At 37.1% G+C, this 20,890-nt stretch overlaps 2 protein-coding genes across 3 annotated transcripts; both read right to left on the bottom strand.

Moving 5' to 3' along the window:
• Positions 1 to 2,858: 2,858 nt before the first annotated feature.
• LOC117434709 (ras-related and estrogen-regulated growth inhibitor-like) lies at positions 2,859 to 9,610 on the bottom strand. Of its 2 annotated transcripts, none has more exons than XM_034057328.3 (4): positions 9,200 to 9,610; positions 7,272 to 7,328; positions 5,495 to 5,568; positions 2,859 to 5,038 (listed from the first exon to the last, which is right to left on the bottom strand). In XM_034057328.3, exons 1-4 carry the CDS (start codon positions 9,306 to 9,308, stop codon positions 4,556 to 4,558), a joined length of 723 nt encoding a protein of 240 aa, XP_033913219.1. In that variant the 5' UTR covers positions 9,309 to 9,610; the 3' UTR covers positions 2,859 to 4,555. The 2 variants fall into 2 exon arrangements, with proteins under 2 accessions (XP_033913219.1, XP_033913220.1); XM_034057329.3 differs by having other exon boundaries at positions 7,272 to 7,357; positions 9,200 to 9,320.
• Positions 9,611 to 12,370: 2,760 nt separating this feature from the next.
• Positions 12,371 to 20,202, bottom strand: LOC117435102 (large ribosomal subunit protein bL21m-like). The gene is made up of 7 exons (XM_034058048.3): positions 20,003 to 20,202; positions 17,807 to 17,867; positions 17,032 to 17,117; positions 16,732 to 16,895; positions 16,293 to 16,345; positions 13,473 to 13,576; positions 12,371 to 12,675 (listed from the first exon to the last, which is right to left on the bottom strand). Exons 1-7 carry the CDS (start codon positions 20,097 to 20,099, stop codon positions 12,611 to 12,613), a joined length of 630 nt encoding a protein of 209 aa, XP_033913939.2. The 5' UTR covers positions 20,100 to 20,202; the 3' UTR covers positions 12,371 to 12,610.
• Between the last annotated feature and the right edge of the window lie 688 nt (positions 20,203 to 20,890).

Below are 20,890 nucleotides of genomic sequence, written 5' to 3'. Positions count from 1 at the left end.
TCTTACCTAATATTAATTATTGTTATTTTGTAGGTCTCACATTTTCCTGTATAAAAGATAGAGGGGCAATCAACAACCAATTTCCTAATGAATATTGCACAGGTAATAATCAGCAAAATCGGTGTTATTCAAAAGAAAGAAGAAAATACTAAAAACATGCATGTGCATTTTATTATGCTGTACATAGTAATATAATATATGCATTACTTGAGGCTCAGAAAATAAAACCATGGCAATCAATAATGGATGACCCCTAACCCTAACCTATAAGTTAACAAAATGTACTGATCACTTCTTGTTGCAGAGCAAGACCTCTGCCCATGTATATTTATTGGTGTTTGGTGGTGGTTGGCAGGGATGGGGTTAATTCCTCCCTGCCCAAATTATGTGAAAATGTGGCTGGAGCCTTAATTAGATAATTGCTAATTATTGATTAATTAGGCTCCAGCCACATCCTATAAAAGGTAGCCCAGGGCCCCATTAGAAGAGGAGGGGAGACCATGTGGAAGGTTTGTTTGGTGATAGTGTGTCAGGTCTTTGATTTGTTAAGTTAGTGAAGACATTGCTTAGCCTGACCGCTTGATTTGTATTTTTGTGTAAACCTTTTCTTTGGCCCTGTGCCTATTTGTTCTGTGTGACGTGACCTCTCTATGGGACACCGAACATATATGTACAGTATGGCTAGTTTCACAGACCGTGATTAGCACTAATCTTGCTACCATATGTTACTTTAAAGTAGTCCTAAATTACTGTTAATCAGTGTCTGTGAAACCATCTTAGGTTGTCCAAGATTAGTGTTAATTGAGGTCTGTGAAACTAGCTGATAAAGTGTGGCATTATATCATGGGATGTAGTTTAAACAATTGTAAAGTCTTCTGACGCCACTGCCTGCTCCATGGCCTAACCGTCTTTCCAAAATGGCACAATGCATAATCAAAACTGCCACAGGAGGCAGTGAATTATACATGAGACTCAACAAGCATTAAAGCAGCGATAAAAATGTCATAAACATAGTTTCTGGAATTTGTACAGGCAAAACAACTGACAAGACAGTGATTAAAAAAAATACTTCATGATGAGGATTGCTTCGGTTCGATGAAACAGATATGGACTGAAGGGGAAAGTACTCGGATAGAAATACAAATACATGTTATACATGTTATAACTTGTTACAACTTCTGCACTACAAAATACAAATTTAACAGTAAAAGTAGGTGTCCATTTTGCATGGGCCATTAAAATGATCTAAAAGGTGTCAGTTCCAAATACAACCATTGCTTAAATAATTATTCATGTTTGGAGTATTTTTTTTTTTTTTTGATCCACCACTGTTTAGCTTAATTGTGTAGACCCCAAAATCCCAGCAGTTGGCTAGAGTATTAGATTTATAGTATAAGGATAATCATTTGCTTGCACACAATGACATGATTAGCTGCGTTTGGCAAACACCCTTATAGTAGGCTAACATTATTAATCAACATACAGGCACCTTAACAACACTGTGGCTACACTGCACTTACATTAAGTAAAACATGTACTTACAATAAATAATATGACCAGCCGTTCCATCCTCATCATCTCAGAACTGTGTGCCAAGTGTATGTAGTAAATATGATTAAATGGTAAATACAGTGTAACACCATGTAGTTGGTGTCCCTGTGTATCCTGAATGTTTTTTTATTAAAATACACTGTACTACAAAGGTAAAAGTACTCTAATAAATTATTTGTTAATTTCCTTGCCTATATTAGCAAGAGTCCAAAATTAATCTTCATGTAATTTATAGTAAAATTACTATTCATTTTCAAGTCTGTAATAATTTGAAAGAAAAATCATTCTTTGTATGCTATGCCATCCCTGAAGAAGACTATTTTTTTAACCCCTTGTGATGTCATGCTGGAAGGAAGCCTATCTATGAATCTCAGTGCAGACAGAACGCGAGGCTGCCAACTAGCTACAAACATGTCAGATGGCGTTCTCAGTCTTGTCTGGTTTACCAGTACAGGGTGTGGTTTATTAGCAGACAAGCAACCCTAAATAAGGTTTGATCTACCACGAAGTTTCACAGTCTTCCCTACATGCTTTAGATTCCATAATCTGTGTTTCACTGAAAACTAAAACTTGGCTTTGCTTTTTTAAGTGTGCACCCTGGTAGGTACAGATGAAGATAATAACGTGCTTATCATTTCTACTGCCTTTGAGTTCAGCTTACCCAGAAAGTCAAGGATGAAGCACCCTGTAGGGAAGCCTACAAATTAAAAACTTAAAGGTCCAGTAGAATTGAGAGGGTTAAGAAGTATATGACTCTCAGCCCATGTGTCATGCATATTGTTTGCAAATTGTTATATGTATTTAGTATTAAAGTATTCCAAAAACGCTCCCGGTAAAGGCGCTCTGCATGGAGTGCAGGATGCGCCCTATAGCCTGGACGTCGCCGGTTTGAGTCCAGGCTATAATGTGTCAAACGTGGACAGGAGCTCCCAGGGGGCAGCGCACAAGTGGCCGAGCGCCAGCCCGGGAGGGGGGAGGGCTTAGGTCGGCCAAGGTGTCCTTGGCTCACCAGGTGGCTGCACGGTGAGTTCGCAGTGTGTAAAGAAGCGTGCGGCTGATGGCACACGCTTCGGAGGACAGCGTGTGTTCATCTGCGCCCCTTCCGAGTCAGCGCAGGGGTGGTAGCGGTGAGATGAGCCTAAAAATAATTGGACATTCTAAATTGGGAAAAAATAATAAAATAATTGGTGACTACTAAATAAAAATAAATAAATAAATAATAATAATAAAAAAATTCTGAAAAGATTACAGCTTTTACATTACAGCAGTGCCAGTTTGCAAAATGCATTAATGACAATCCAGTGATATTTGATAAGGTTCAGGCTAATCTTTATTTTAAAATAAATTTAACAAATAATCCAGCAAACAAAATGCATTGTCTCCAGCACCCTACTTCAACCAAAGAAATATGTTTACAAAACTTGAGAGTGTTGAATAAAGTTTCATATTCATGAAACTATAACATTGTTGGTTTCTTTAACAGCCTAGAACAGTTTCATGCTTAATACAATGTTATGTAATACTATATAATCTGTAACTATTGTTTATATAAAATGTTGTATCTGTTTGACGTCCTATTATAACATTATTCTATATTTGTGTTTCTGCTTAGATTAGTATTTACCATTCTAAATATTCCTGCAAAAATGTCTTTATTCAACCACTTCTAAAAGCAGAATTTATGAATGTTTCAGAAATAACCACTACGGGTGTGCAACTGTTATTTCTGCCCCCTCTGCAACTAGGACAACTGTAACTTAGTAAACAGAAATTCTCTATACAGTACAAAATCACAGTTTCAGAGGGGACATAAATCACAGCTGCACACCATTAGTGATCATTTCCTCATTTCAGAAATCCAAATTTTAGATGTGCTTGGAAGTTTGCAAACCTGGTAAAAAAAAATTGGGAAAAAAAGCAGAAATAAAATAAAAAACTACACATTAATAGCAGAATAAATTGAAGGACAGTTCCCTCACAGTATTTTACGAAGACTTTTACGACTGTCAACCCGTTGCTACATAAACATAGATATTGTTATCAAGTGCTTTTGTTGGGCTGCTTTTTATTTTCCCTCACATTCCAGGCTTTACTGTTCACAATCACAAATTCCCTTATAGATTTGACCAATACAGTACATTTAAAACTGTATGTAGCAGTTACAGTTTTGGCTGTTCTTGCCACGTATAAGCCTCTTGTAAATTTCCTGCTGCTAAACTTCCACTCGTCAGGTTTTTCAGGCGTTATACTTGCCCCTTTATACCAGTTTCCTTTCTAACGTTGGATGTCTTTTTATACTTTTTGTCATGTGTCAAAATAAGCACCATACCAACTTTACGATGATACGATACACTGAGGGGTGTGCATACTATCTGGTGAGTGATTTTACAGAAGTGGCATTTCGTTGACTGGCAGTATCCCACGGGTCTGTTCCTAATATGACTCACAGTGTGAGTCACCTTCTAAAACAGAAACGGAGAATAAACAAGCTATGCATCATTATCAATCATGGGAAACAAACAGCTCCTCATACAGTAATCAGTGAACTTTATATTCAGTGAAAATCCAACAGGACTGTCTTTGTCACAAAGTACCTACAGTATGCCAGGGATGACAAGATTTGTTCTCCTCCCAGATTCTTAATTGTGCTATTGAACCAATAAAGTCTACAATCAGGTCCCAAGGCTGTTAATGGCCTTCTATGACCTGAATTGCAGATTCCTGCCCTATGCAATCAAATACATCTCACTGGACAAAGCAATCTGTACTGTATGCTCACCACTATATTCCACTTGCAGTGCAATCTGCCATCCTGTTTGGCGCAAAATCTGCCACAAATGCTTTCCCAAATGTTATAATTCTTCCTCCTTGGCTACACGTAGGGACTTTGTGACAGTCCTCTCCAAGCGGTACAGCAGTTATGACCAGCAAACTAGTTCACCATCAGTAATGATCCGTCACCATAATGTATGATGTTTTTGAAAAGGGTCATTAAAACGCTCACTTACTCAGGCAGCAAGTCTCTAAACGAATTGAAACTAAAGCTCCTGCCAGTGGACCCCAGCGTGGAGTTTGCATGGATCTTTGGGATTTTATCCATCAGTTTGGAAACGGCTCTTCTGCGGAAGGAGGTGGGAGAGGAGCTCAGCTGCTTCATCATTTCACTGTAAAGCGTGTGAAAGACCACCACCGTTTCCTCGTAGCTGTCCCTGGTGGAGACCTCACAGAACGGGTGTTTGAGGGCCTTGGAAAGGTTCTCTCCGTCCTCAGTGGTGACCATCCTGTCGAACTCCAGGTCCCGCTTATTGGCCACGATTACGATGGGCGGAGGGTCGCTGCTCCCTTTCCTGGAGTTGGAGTGAATGTGGTTGACCAGGAAACACAGCCTCATCACCTCGTCGAAGCTGCATCTGTCCGTCACAGAGTACACGATAACAAAACCATCGCCCCATTTAATCTTTTCTTCTATGAGTAAGGCATCTTCTTCCTGTAAAGAAACCAGCCAATCAGATCCCGAGTGTCATTACCATACAGAAGATACCGCTTGCAGGATTAGAAACATGCTTTAAATCATGCAATAGACATGACTTTCATTACTATTCCACATCCACCATGCATTATACAGGACAGCAGGCTCCCACTGACGGCTCTGCATTGAAGCCTGATGCCGAATGACTGAGCATCATTGATTTTATTAAAAACCAGGACCTTAAAAAAAACCAAAAAAAAAACCAATTGCCATGTAAAAGCCATCTTGTGTATTTGGAGACAACCATTTTCTAGTATGCTTGATGTACAGTACCTTTTAGTTATCATTCAAAGGAATACTATATACGCTAAAGATTTGCATAATATTTTTTATTTGTTTATTGTCCTATGACTTGTGTCTTTAATCATCATTTATCAAATCCTGAACACAGTCCTCAGTGACTACTGTACATACCTGACCAGCAGTGTCTAAGATTTCAAAGTGAACAACTTCTCCACTTATTGCAGCTTCGTGTCTGTAAATAGTTTCTGTAAATCAAAAAGGGACATATCAGAGACATTATGGGTGTAGCTAAAACAAAACTCTGTAATGCTTACGTGACGTGAATTTGTATTCATTATACAGGCCTCAAAATGTGCAGTTCTGAAAGAATGCTATAGAAAACATGTATTTTCATTTTACAACATCTGCTATCTGTTACTACACTAGGTTGAAGAACGTTATCAGCTTGACTTTCAAGAATCTATTCCGTTTCACTCATCACCTCAGCAGTGTTTTCAGGTCCAAACTTGTTACTGTCTGTAAAGCACATCAGTCAATAGGGGAAGCAGCTGGTTGGCTAATGGCAGGTGGGGACAATGTCACTCTTCAGCTGAAGTAACTCAACAGATTTCTTTAACCCGATGTAGTACCAGATACCAGGTTAAAAAAAAATATAACATGTGTTACATTTGAGACCTGTGTTTGGGTTTCTATCAAATATATTAATATTATTCCTGTTTATGTTCCCAATTTGAAATGCTCAATTAAATGTTTGTACAGCAGTACAGTAATTCATTTTTCAATGTATATTTATCTATCCTGTCATGTTATCTCCTGTAAATTCCTTATTCTATGTATCTACCATATGTAACTGCCATATTCTAGAAATACATTAACATTGCAGGGATTAAGGGTTCCTGAATTCTCAATTTTACAGTATCCATGGATATGTTTATAATTAAAATCTTTCTATATAGATGTTCATGAGCCTTAATGATACAGAGCACCAATAAACCTCTTCCCAGAGCCACTGTACCACATAAATCCAATTGCGGAACCAAGTAGCACAGGTTAATGCTGCAGAGGGGAGGCCATTTGTAGCTTCTCTGTGCCAGTGGAACTTCCTAGCAAACTTTAAAGTGGCTGACACAATCATTGTAAATTACAAAGTAAACATTGTATATGCTTTTATTATGCATTTACTAGATTAGAGAGTGCTGACACAAGAAATATGCCTGTTTTACTGTGAAAAAAGTACTAGGTATTGCATTCATTACAACAGTACTCCTTAATAATGTTCAACATAGTCTACTACACTGTATGTGTACAAATAATAATTAAAAACATAAGAACATTGTAAACATACAGATTGCATTGTTCTGCATGCTGTATTGTGCTACTACCTTATATGTGGAACATTTCAATACTGTACAACAACTTACTTACATGTAAACCTTCTAATAGTGTGCTTTTATTTCCCAAAGTAATATTAAGTGGGGTGGACTCAGTTGTATGCATAACAAATGTGACTGATATTATCATAACCAAAGTGAAATTTTCAGGAACTTATCTCCATTGACTCCCATTATATTCTGGCCGGACATTTCAATGTGGTGATAGGAAGCAGGGGGTGACATTAACACAAGTTTTGACTGTATTTAAAAGATGCATGTCTGCATATTTCCAGTTGATGTACTAATTTCAATGGTGGTTACCTATTTCATTAAATGTTTCACCTGGAGATAGATTTGGGAGCAGTCTAGGGTTACCTTTCCGTTTGACAGTGTGCATGTGACATGTACAGCACTGTGCAGCGGGCTTACTTGGTAAAGAACAGTCTTGAAATATTCTTTTGCTCGTCTAGTCAGTTCCTCAAATCCCACCACATTCATTCTCACATTAATCATTAGCAGAAAAGCCTCCTCTCTGTATAGGCCTACAGGCTGTTTGTTTTTCTTCAGATACCTACCTAGTGTTGGATCGTATTCCCCAATGAATCTCTTGGTGATGAACCGAACTGTCATGGCTTCAAAACATAAAGAAATGTTTCAAATACTGGAAATATAATGCAGCATTAGAACCACTTGTATATAGTTTCTCAAAAAAATGTTTTTAAATGTAAATAAAAAATTCTCCTACCTACAAGCCCAAATTTAGGAACCTTAGTCAATTTATAGCAAACCAATCATCACCTAGTGTTTTATTTATTTTTTAAATGCTGCTGAATGTAGTTCTCATGGTATGTAACTGACAATGGCACTGGCACATTTAGGTACAGTGCCAACTCTCGGACTGCAGCTCAATCCTGACCTGAACATCCCCTGTGTGCCATTGAGTCCTGGTCATCTCTGAAGATGAGACAGTCTATGTAACTGCGTGGAGGTTCTGTGATGTGCACTGGTGACCACTGGGGGCCAACAGTTAATTTAAATTGTGACCTTAGCCTCATTCGAACCCAGGCATCCAGATCTGAAATGCATAGTAAATTAACCTGCAGCCCCATAAAAAACCACAACAAAAACTGTGTTAAAAAAAGTAAAGATTTGTATATTGATCCCAATATTTCCAATACATTTTTCATTATAGTTTCTTTTGGATTTTGAGTACTACAATTTTACCAAAAACCCTTCCAAATTCTGCTTTTCTAATTACTGTAATCCATAGTTTAAAAAAAAAATTATAGGTTCATCCAACACCCCCACTTTTCACATGACCTCTCAAGTTAGATGGCGAAGCTTGCATCAGTTAGCGGTTACCAGTAGGAACCAAATGTCTTGGGTCTATTAAAAGCCATTTGGAAATACTGTATATATTATTTTGTTCTTCCCAATTTACAAGCCTATCAGCGTTCTTATTGTTGTGCACTATATCTCACTGTTACAATTGGTATTAGGCTTATGTTTAGACAAATATTAAAAGTAATAAATACTATTTAAAAAACTAAGAGTCAGGAAAACCAACACGATTCTGCACTTCAAAAACGAACTAGGAGGCTTTCAACTTTAAAAAAAAAACAAACAAAAAAAAAGGTTACAAATTAATATGGTTTAAACAGGGTTATTTTACCTTACAAATGACTCAAACTACATTGACAGCACATTACTACCCCAAACAATTAAACATATAATACAGAAGTACACAAAATACAATGATATAGTATAATGTGTATTGCCAGCAAGGAATGTTAATAGGCGCGTAGTAAGCATGAAATTATTAACTGCAGTTGAATTGCTATTGATTAAATATGAGAAGCATTACTAATAGGATACGTATGCTATGTATTACATAGAAATTATAATTAATACAGCACGAAAACATATTTTCATATCAATCATCAATTAACAGCACAAATAACAACCATAAGATGAATAACAAGATACAGTATAGCTTTGGCCTGAAGTAAATAAAAGTTCTTGTCACTGCCATAGATTCACTTTATAAAGTTACGATCCCACCATAATTCTGATTTAATATGACGAGATCATAAACAAAAAATGCGATCATTTGCAACAGAAGGATCTAGTTCTGCAATTCAGCCTAATAATACAGGTATTGATAAACAACAAATAATTAACACAGTTCATGCAGGTATAGTACGGGCTTCAGTTTTGCTGACTTTTGAAAATGCATTATTATTATTATTATTATTATTATTATTATTATTATTGTTGTTGTTGTTGTTGTTGTTGTTGTTATTTAAGCCCTATTTTAAAACTGCATTCGTGTACGTAAAGACGGAGATAACACAAATCCACTTTTTATTAGAGTGATTTACAAACTTTAAATAAACAGAAAAATAACAACAACAAACACTTCCGATATCTTTGATTGCGTCCGAATTGGTAACACCCACACATACTTACAACATGCACATGAGAAGGTAAATGCATCAACTACCTGTTTTTCCAACCGCGCCTTGTCCCAAGACTACTATCCGAATAGTCCTCGAGGCAGGGAGACTTCCAGATCGCCTCAAAGGTCTCGGTAAAGCAAAATTAGAGCTCATGCTTCATTCTCGGTGATCAGCTTCATAGCGAACACAGGACAGAAGCAGCGATGGTCTTCTGACATAAACCAGTCTTTAGCTCCCACTTTCCGCACTATTCCGACTTGTTCAAATTGATAGAAGACTTTTTTTTTGTCGTATCCAGTTTAATATTCGCCTTGGTTCTCAGACTTGATGAAGCCTTCTGACAGCTCGCTCGCTTGCTGTCCTGACAGCCCTCATTGGAGGTGTCCACTCCAAACAGACTAACGCCTCCCTGCGGACCTCTCTCCTCCTCCGAGTTTTTTTTACATTTCCAAAGCCAACGTGTCTACTGACGATCATAATAAAGTTGATAAAGCCAAGGTTCCCTTGAGAATATCAGATGACATCATAGGCCTAACATGAAAATAGATAAATAATGTGCATACTGTACAGACTAGATTCACTGTTTTTTTTTTTTTTAAATAGCCTGCATTTTTTGTTTAGTTTCATACTAGTTTCAATTAAATAACTATATATATATATATATATATATATATATATATATATATATATATATATATATATATATATATATATATATATATATATATGCAAGAATACCTGGCGGAAGAACGGACATACTTTTAGGATTGTAATGTCATTTTCCCATATCCCCGGACAACGAACAACCTGTCCCTAAGAAAAAAAAAACTCTAGTACCTACGTGCAAGCATATACAAATTCATAACACGGCGATATAGCCCTGTTGAAATTGACAAGGATATTGTTTTAATTAGATAAAATAATGCTTATTAATCTGTGTAGGTTTGACCTTGCAAAGTAAACCAAGGGCATTAATTCATATCTTCTATTAAAAGTAACAGACAAAATAAAGTTTTTTTTACATTAAAATACCACAGGTTCATCCTCAGAAAACACGTTAATTAACTTTGTCAGTGGAAAAAAATGAAAATGAAAAAAATACTGATAATCAGTTGAAAACGCTGGAGTTTGTTTACTACTCTCACCCAGTTTAGCCTGTGAACTTTTCCAGGAAATAGTAATTGTTGATAGTCCAGTTGGTTTACATGCCCAAATGGCAGTTGTAGCTGTATGAATAAAGCTTTGTCCACTTTTTAAATCTGCTTCACAAGTTTCACTGCGAGCCAAAAAGGTACAGCTGCGCGAGGAGTAGAATGTTGTAAGTAAATGTCCAACGCTTCAGAAGCAAACATAAAAAAAACCACAAAACACATTTTTTCACTAAATTGTGTTTCATATACTGATAAAATACCAGCGCTCACTTAACATCCTTCTTAAATTAAAAACGTCATTTTTTAAGTCAGATTGTGGAGTTCAAATGCGAAGTAGATGCAATGTTTATGAATATATGTATGTTATTATTAAAGGAAATCTTTTATACTGACAATAGACACCTCCATTTTTATCAGTGCCATCTACCGGACTATATAAACAGTTTAACAAAAGAACGCAACAATTCTCTGCTTTCCCATAGTAAATAGCCTGGTTGGGGAAAAAGGCTCCATTTGTACCTGTGGAGTAATGGGCAGCTCTCCCAAACCGTCCCGCACCTGACAGGAGTTAACATATACATGACGGCTTTTCCTCGAACAAGTGAACCCTCTTCTATGAAAAGATGCGCCTCTAGCTGTCACCCTTCAGCTAATGTCAGCTACCAAGAATATTCAAGCCAAGTATATTTAAACCTCTCTTTGCAGTCAGTGCTGTGCTTTGAGTTTACCTCATCCTCCCCAACTTTCAGCCTCATCAGGGGGGTTGCCAGTCAGACTGCCTCCCTGTCTCAGCTCTGGCAAAATGTCCAAGCAGCAGACAAGGCTGAGCACCAAAATCAAGCAAGTCAAAAAAACAAGTCACGTTTATTGTTGTTTTTAAATTGCAAGTCTTCCTGACTGAAATATTAGGAATTTTAAAACAAATCCTGCTTCTGTAGGGTGGAATTTTGTGTTTGTGTCCCTACAGCTAACACTTATTGGGGAATGTAAACAAACTGGTCTTAAACACAGAACATAAAATGAGTGTGGGATACAGTGCAGCCAACATAGTTAAAATTCCTTTCCCTCTTAATGACAACATAAAAAAATAACTGGTCTAGAAGTGATTTTCGCAGTATTTTTATGTATTTGCTGTTCTGTGCTGGCATTCGTTTTATACTCTACTGATTTCTTGCTCTTTTTGGGAGAAATTCCCTGCTGAAGATACACACTACATTGCATCCTTGCTGTCGGCCACGTATTCTACAGTGAAAAGTGCACCACATACTCCACTGCAGCACTCACAAGTCTCACTTCAAAGATATCTGTACCATGAATCAGCTGACATCACAGGAGCAAAACATGTTTGATCTTTCTCTGACGTTGGTACCCGAAATGATTTTTTTTTTATTTTATTCTATTTATAATTGTGGACAGTCTAAGGCTCTGGATAAGAAGGACAATAAACAATTAAGAGCAACACTGTTTACCGTACTCATTTAGTATTCAGCTCACATATTTTAATTTGTTTAAGCCCCCTTTTTTTGCTGTGCTCCAGACACAACACTGTTCAGAAAGCACAAGACCTGCCTGTAGCGCTGCCGGATCAACCTTATGAATGCTAGTATCCTATATATATATATATATATATAAAGGTTATAGCAAAAGAAAAAAAAAGTGTAGTGTGTGATCTGTATAAAAAAGTTTATAAGCTCTTTTAGGCCTCTCAGTGATTGTAATCTTGCATATGTTTGGAGGAAGGCCAGTTATACAGAAACGGGGCAGATCCGAGTCAGCAAACACAGATAACAGGAAGCATGACCAGTACAAATGGTCAAACAAATTTTTTAAAGATCTTTTTTAATATTACTATTTATTTATTTATTATTATTATTATTATTATTATTATTATTATTATTATTATTATTATTATTATTTGCAATCTGGATGGGACAGCACTGTTCCTGAAATGAAAGTCACAAAGTTATGAATATATCTCAACAATGTAAAATAAATAAAACAGGGGCCAAAAAGGACCTATAAATTACTAGACGCACATTTCAATGAATAGAAAGAAGCCGTGACTCATTGTCGCAATTTATTATGATTACAAATTATTTTGACTGCATCATTGTAAAACCCTTTTAATGGGGTTGGTTTCTACTTGTAAATACATAATGGGGTTGTGTTCACAGTACAGAATACAAACAGGCCCTATTGGATCACATGGTGATCAAACTGGCTAGTCACAACAAGCTGGTCAAAGGCATTATCCAGCTTCCAAAATCAGCAACATCTGTTCTTCCGGAACAGTGAAGCAGAGGATCAGGACAAGCTTGGGGCAACTTCAATGCTATTGATCCTCAGTACTGTCTGCGGCTGCACAATTACTGAAATACAAAATGAAGTCAATTTAGAGACAAGGAAGGATTTCTTTCATCATGTGGCATCAAATGCCATTTGCATTGCTTATCTGACTCTTACCTTTTTATAATGTTTGCCGTAACAAAATGATAATGATATCAAAATGGCAAGGCCACTACAGCTAACTGAAGGTAGAACATTGATTTAAAAACTTGGCTTACTTAAAAAAGGTGCCTAAAACAAAATGTACCAACTATGTTACAATAGTTTTCCTGCTAATGCAGTTTTTGTGGCAATGGATTTTCAAATAGAATGAAAATAACCCCAGATATATCAGTGCCATCTTAATGGATGCGGCAGGCATAGCATAGAGCCTGTAATTGAGGTTATGTGACTTCCAGCGATGGTGTCATTTCCGTTTCCTGATAAAGTTAATGTCTTTGTTGACTTCAACTTGAAATAAACACAGCAAATTTAGGCAGGAATGGACACTTACTTACACCTTGGGGAAATCAGAAAAAACAACACCCCAAATTATTATTTTTTTGTTTGTCTTGACTATAATTATGTTTTTTTTATACTGCCCTCATTACAGAAATTCTGGTATTTGTCCTCGTGGCAAACTCATAGAATTGAATATGCTGTCAACCACAGTTTTGGACTAGTTCCCTATTGTAAAGGCAACAAACAGTGCATTAATATGTCTTGTGTTAAAACAACATTACGTTGCTACTTCCTATGTATTTACAATATTATCATCTTCAAACTTTGTTTTCGTATAGAAGGGAAACTGATCACTTTGCGGTTCTGTCACACAACATACTTCTTTTTCTCTGGTATCGGTGTCTTTTCCAAAAGCGCATGTGTACTTTGGGCCAGGATTCAGTCTTCTCGATCACCGTTGCCTCAACTCGCACCAAGTCTCGCCTTAATGAAGAAATAACACAAGTTCACTCAACCATTATTTATAGAGCAAGGAGCTTAAACTGATAAACACCTTTTTCTTCTTTAACTTAATGTTCTAGTCTTTCTGAGTAGCTCCGATTGCCACTGCTCGAATTTTGACATGCGAAAATGCTTTGAACTTGTTTGAAAATCCCAATTCCTTGTTCCAGTAAGGGACGCAGAGAATACCAGTAGCATCCCTTTAGTTTGACCCCCTCAGTGATGCTACTTTGTTTTTCAAATGTGGAACCTATGCAATTTGTCTGTGTGTTTATTAGAGTAATACATACAGTATATGCATCAATTTAATTTGTGTTATATTGGATTCTGCCGAGTCAACGCCCCGGTTTGAACAATTGCCCCACCCCAACTTTTAGCTGAAACTGACATTTTCACCATTAATTTCCAGTTTTTAATAACCATGCACAAATAATGCCTGAGGGGAAATATCGCGGCTCAAGTGAATGAATGATTCAGGGTTACGGTTATCTTTGGTTCAGATAAGGAAGACGTGGAGTTTGGCGGTTTCGGATCAGATGATACAGACTCCGCAGTCTGATTGATTACACTTTCCTGTTGTTAAGCTACAATCTATAGTTTGTATTTTTTATTTATTTTTTTAGACACAGCAAGAGCTTGTAACTCAGACACCATTTTTTGTATTGAACATTTTAATGCTATAGTGCTACTTCAGATGTTAACTTATTATTTCGTGTTGTGTTTTCAAACTGGACCCTGCAATTTCTTACTTGCAGATATTATGTAAAGCCCTTTATTTTAGTGGACCGAAAATTTCACATGTTTATATGCTTTTTAAATGTAGTGACTTTTATTTTAGCGTTAGCTGGACACAGCAGCTTTAAAGTTTATGTTTTTTTTTGTGAAAAGATTTGAAATGACAAAACAGTTGTATTTCATAAGTCATTAAATATGTTAACAGCACTTCTTGATTCTTCATCGTGACTGTGTGCTCTATGTTTTAATTTTAAGCAAGCTTAATTGTAAACGTAATCCATGTACCTAATGTTAAAAATACTCCCTCTGCAATAGCCTGTAATTTCGACCCTGCCTGAGTCAACGCCCCCTCACACTTTTGCCTTAATTACATCTTTACGCCCCCCCTGGGCGTTGACTCGGCACAATCCGGTAGTAACCATCTGTTTATACAATCTAATTCAGCATTCAATCGGTTCCTTAGATGATACTCGGGAATATCGAACAGAATTGAACTATTTTAGATTTTTACAGGGATTTTTTAAGGCAAAAGGCTGAATTATATTTATCTAAAACTACCAATAATTAAAAACAGTACTGGAAGGTAAGATGTTTTTGTTTTTTCAAAAGTCTTCAACATTATAGACCACTTTGAGAAACTATCCATACTATAATAGAATAGCTATTATTAATCAGAACAAATGCCCAATATCCAAGCCCAGTGTATGGAACATCTCTTTCTGAAACAGAAACATTTTGGATAGGCCTACCATCTATCATACAGTGGCCTTCTAAAAATATCTTCTAATGGATTGCTTGAGTTATTAAGGAAACATTTATCTTTTTTTTTTTTTTAATTAATTATTACCCTGCTTTTCTCTGAATATCCAATTGTATTTTAAGCTCCGCTCACCGCTACCACCCCTGCACTGACTCGGGAGAGGCACTGTCCTCCAAAGCGTGTGCCGTCAGCCAACCACTTTTTTTCACTCTGCAGGCCCGCCATGCACCCAACCCAGAGCTACAGTATCGGAGGACAACGCACCTCTGGGCACCTTACAGGCAAGCCTGCAGGTATCCGGCCAGACTACAGGGGTTGCTGGTGCGCGGTGAGCCGAGGACACCCTGGCCGACCCCGCCCTGGGCGGCGCTCGGCCAATTGTGCGCCGCCCCCTGGGAGCTCCCATCCACGGTCGGCAGTGGAATAGCCTGGACTCAAACCGGAGACCTCCAGGCTACAGGGCGCATCCTGCACTCCACGCGGAGCACCTTTACCGGATGCGCCACTCTGGAGCCCCTACAATTATCTTTTCTTTAATGATAAGTAAATATATTAGGTTCATAGAACTGCCTGTAATTTCAGCTGACCGTGGTTAGTAACCTTTTCTATTCTCACTGGGCTATTCATACCCTTTCAATAGCTTTAATAACTGTCTGATGATAAAGGATAATAGCTGTACTAGGCTGGGTCTAAACCTCTTTCCATTTTAACACCATGAACAAATGCATAAAGAAACCATAATCATTGACTAAAAAAACATTATTTTGAACAAATAAGAACTCACATTTAGAATTACAACTGTAATGTCTTCTCTTGCTAGATCAATGCCCTCATTTTATTATTTCTTTCAGGCTGAGCTAAACAAAAGACACATAGAATTCATGTACTATCAAAAATGACTGCATTCTATATTCAGAACTGCCTCTCTCTCATTTAGAGATTGAGTGGTGGTATTGCGATGTAGAGGATACCATGGAAAGGTAATTTAACCCAGATGCATGTGTACATATAGCAAACACACATTTAAATATTTAAAAACGGATTCAGGTTTAAATGATCTTTTAATGAAGAATCTGTGTCACCTACATGTCATTCTAAAATGTGAGTGCTGTATTACAGTATTTTGTGCACTTCTCATAAATAAACACAGAAAAGAAAGAACCCTAATGTTAGAAATACTGTGATTTTCAGCAAAATCCTTACCCAAGAAGTGGCTTTCCTATTAAAGTGAAGTCTGCCCCAGCAACCAGTAATACCTAGACAATGTGAATAAAAAGATCTGTCAGTAACATTAGTACATAGCACCCTTCTAGGATATTACTGCCACGTTACAGGTGTCACTACTGCATCATGAAGAAATCCATATGACCAGCCATGTCATTTTTTCATCAGGTTTCCAAGCCTTTGGATAAGTTGTTTCTTGTTAGTGGCGTAAACAGTAGGCACAGAAATTCAGTTAGGTAGCAAACCCCTCCAAGCAGTAAAAACAATTATCCTATTACTGTTTCTCCGTTTCAGAAAGGACTTTTCAAGTATACGCAGTGACTTTCATTTCTATATGTATCAAAATATGGTGAAAATGGCCTTGCTGAAGGTATGAAGCATATGTTCTAGTATAGTCAGAAGCAAATAATAACGGTACCTTTTCCATTCTGATTCGCTCCCCGCATTCTGCATCTATGTGGTTTTCTATCAGTATCAAGTCTTCGTTTGTTACCTTCCACTGACGACTAGCAAAGTGCACAACCGCAAACAGCCTGCCGTACTGCCCTGCTGCAACAATACTGTTCACTTTCTGCACAACCTCTGCGAAGCAAAGATTCATTTTAATATTTTCAACCATGTCACGAGGGGGGAAAAACAAAGTAACTACAGTATCATTAGCTCAAAGACATTCTCCCATGTTACAGCTAGTAAGTGCAATTCAGTCCAGTTACTGTACCTGCATGCTGCTTTGTCACCTCAGAAAGGTCCGGGAGTGTCACTTCAGGCCAAGGTGGTCTGGATAAGGAGGTTTCTGGGACATACCTTTAATTATACAAACATACTATTTTGAGCAAATAATTACAATGGATTTGATATGTAGTACAGATTGTGTTTGGATGCCATGCAGCATTGAATGTGGCAAAAATATGGGATTATGGGATCAGATAGGCTGAGTGACTTAAACAGAATTGAAAGGTCACACTGACACATGGTTTCTCCGTAAACAGGAATCAAGGAAGGCAAGCAAGTTCAAGGATAAACAAATCCCAATATTAAAAAAAAAAGAAAATGTGTTAATCTTACTTTAATGCCAATTATTTAAAAAACATTACAGGATACAAGTTTTTGCTTCCTGGTACCTACTCCCTTCCTGTGTTGAAGATAGGATTTATATAGGGTAATATCTGGTAATGTGACCTACAGTACAGTACAGGAAGTGATTAGGTACCAGTAATAAGAAATTTAAACTCTTTCAAATACAATATAGCATGTTTTGATTAGATCAAAGGTATTCACTTTCATTGAAGTAACTATATATTTAAATCTTTGTCATCTCAAACAAACATGTGAAGAACAAAGGCGTCTTCAACACAACATAAGTGCTGTTAGTAATAATACTGCTAATAAAAGGTATGAAAATAGATTTCCTTCACACAAGATTAGGGGATCTTTAATATAAGAATATGTCAATAACACAACAATATATCATATTTTAGTTTTTTTTAAGTTACCCAGGAATCAGTTTAGACTTCTGCGAACTTTGATGCCTCACAGCAGTTGACAACAGGGAACCTGAAAACGAGAAATACATGAATCCATCTACAAAATATGTTTGCCACATTTAAATTCAAGACACCTGCAGCAAAATCTGTTCTCTAATACCCTAAAGACATAAATGCATCAAATTAGATACTTTTCTTCATCACAGTAAATTCTGCAGTCTTGAATACTGCAGCCTTTTCTCACATAGCTAGCTACTCAGAAACATGTGCTTTTCCTGCACATTGCCAGACTTCCCTTTGTGTCAGATTCTAATGAAAAACTCTTCTTGCTTTTCAATAATGTTTCTCAATACATATAGTATATTACTAAGTGTAATAATATGCACATGTGCTCACTTGCATTTTATGAGTCTACACATTTTTTCCCTTCTTGCTTTTGAATACAGAAGTGTTCTCAATGCATCTAGTCACAGTTAAAAATGTAAAATTACTCTGTACATTTGATATGGAACGTGAAGTCCAGTAATATGTAATTCAGTTTACATCAAACACATGCAAACACAAATCTACATTTGAAGATTTGGTTTACTCTGGATCTTATATATTTTTTTAAATAAAGAAAGAAAACACACTATTTTGAAACTGCTGTATGTCACACATAAGAATGCAATCTTCAGGACAAATAGTTTTAAGTTATGAGCAATGAAAGGGTCTAAGGTTTGTTATTAATTGCCAATACCTTTAAGGATTAGATTTGGTTTAGCAAACATGGATTACACTATTAAAACTGAGCTTCTTTATTTCAGATTGCTGTTTTTAGTGAACAATACAATAACAATAATGCAGCCTGTAGACAGTTTGTCATGGTAAGTAAACCAAGGATTGGTTTAAGCTTGGTCTGGTGAGTACCACTACACTAAGACCAGAATAAATAAAAATCAGCTTACTGTAAACTGCTCAGTCCATTGTTTCCTATGAAAGGAACAGTCTGTGCAGTGGTGCTCACTGTTGTTTTGCTTCTCAGAGCTACAACCAAACTTGCAGATTACACTTACATTACTTTCTACTGCGGATAATATTTCATATAACAGGAGCGTCTCTTTTGTTCACAGGGACAGCACGACAAGAAGGATTTAAAGAGGAAAGAACATATAAGAAAACTGGAAAGCCAATATTGTGATGAAATAAATGTGCATTAAAGCATTCATATAAAGCTATAGTCACTCAAGGAATATTTTTTTGTATAACTGTACCAGGGTTAGGTTCAAGTACAGTGCATTTGCTCTTAAATGCGATGAAGAAATATTCGCCGCATTTGCATTTGAATGCGTTTGCAATGTATTTGATCGATTTCAAATGCATTTGGCAAAGGCATGTGTATAATCTATTAAAAAGCATTTAGCAAACGTTACTATTTAACCAACTTCAAGTGCAATTAATGACACAGCTATTTATTTGTGATTCGTTGTTAAAGTAAATGCAGGGTTAATTGAGAATTTACAGGTGTTTGAAGTCATTTCAGAAAACATAACTAATTACATAAGGAGCTGATGAAAGGTGGCTTATAAACAGGGAGTGGTTTGAATTCATAGAGAAAAGCTTCCATGTTTGCAATTGGAAAGGGGTTTCAGTATATATTTTGACAAATGCATTTTAACAATCTATCAAATGCATTCGCATTTCTATTTAAATGAAACTGCGGTACGCGCATTTGTATCTGTAAGATTTACAAGCGTTTTCACTTGCATTTAAATGCACTTGAACCCAACTCTGTACACAGAGGATGGACAATGATGCCGTAGCTCGTTGAAGCCAAGGAGCCCCCTCAGTCGCTGTGTACCGTACACTTAATGAATGGGGGTCACAAAAATATGTATCTGTGCCTTTAATCTTCACTTGATCTAACATTCACTTTGCTCTGTGACAATGACGTTGAAAACAAAGCGTTTGTATTGTGTGACAGACCTTTGGTTACACCAGATGACATTACTCCACAGCATCACATGCAATATGTTTCTTTGAGCACAAAGGTTTAAGAAACAGGTTTCTACAAATTAATACAATGATATTAAAACATTTCCTAACTTTAATTTGACATTGACGTTCCGTATCAGTATGTTACTCGATACATTTCCCCAACGCACAGAATGGTGTTTAGCCTTTTCAGGCTCAATCCTGTTGCCCACACCCCACATAGGTTTTCACCTGCTCGAAGGTACACTGGTGAGGGGATGATTTTCCCGGTTAACCTGCACGATCTCCGCAAAAGTTCCCCACAGCACCGCACCACAGTCGCCGCCATCTTCGTTCCGCACTCCCCCGGAAAGAGAGCAAAGCTTGAACCTACCTGGGTCAGCTGAGAAAGCTTCCGTGTGCTACAAGGAGCGAAAAGCAAAACTACTAAACCGTCCGAAAAAGCGTTTGTTTTATTGCAAGTGTTTAAATTCCACGATAGTCTAATTGTTGCACGCATTTTTTAAAATGTTATATCCGCTCTAAAGATATAAGTGTTCTGCAGTACGGGGTTGGCAGTTGAGGAAGTGCAGTTCGGTTTGTTTGATTTGGAGTGCATGGATGTAAAATGCACAATAAAGTATATACATATAAAAATATGTACTGTGCGCATATATTCTGCAATGTTTTGTAACAATAAATTACATGTTCTTCATTTAAATGTATCATTTAGCAGTAACCAACTAGTGTATATACAGAGAGAGAGAGAGAGAGAGAGAGAGAGAGAGAGAGAGAGAGAGAGAGAGAGAGAGGAGAGAGAGAGAGAGAGAGAGAGAGAGAGAGAGAGAGAGAGAGGAGAGAGAGAGAGGAGAGAGAGAGAGAGAGAGAGAGAGAGAGAGAGAGAGAGAGAGAGAGAGACAGACAGACAGAGACAGAAGTATGAGAATAAAATGCCGGTGTACATTTTTGTGAGAAGTGTCTTACCTTCAGTCATTAGGTATTACAGAGGATCTTCGTTTGGGGATGGGAGATTTTTTTTTTTTAGTTATTGTTGAGTTTCAGTAGCTGCTGTCCTATACCTCTTCAGTGCCTTCCAGTACAAACACAGTAAAGAATGGGGCAGTCGGGGTATCTGTGTCT

This window comes from Acipenser ruthenus, chromosome 28 (genome assembly GCF_902713425.1).
Source record: "Acipenser ruthenus chromosome 28, fAciRut3.2 maternal haplotype, whole genome shotgun sequence".
Classification (NCBI taxonomy): domain Eukaryota; kingdom Metazoa; phylum Chordata; class Actinopteri; order Acipenseriformes; family Acipenseridae; genus Acipenser; species Acipenser ruthenus.
This window is presented reverse-complemented; position numbering and strand designations above follow the sequence as displayed.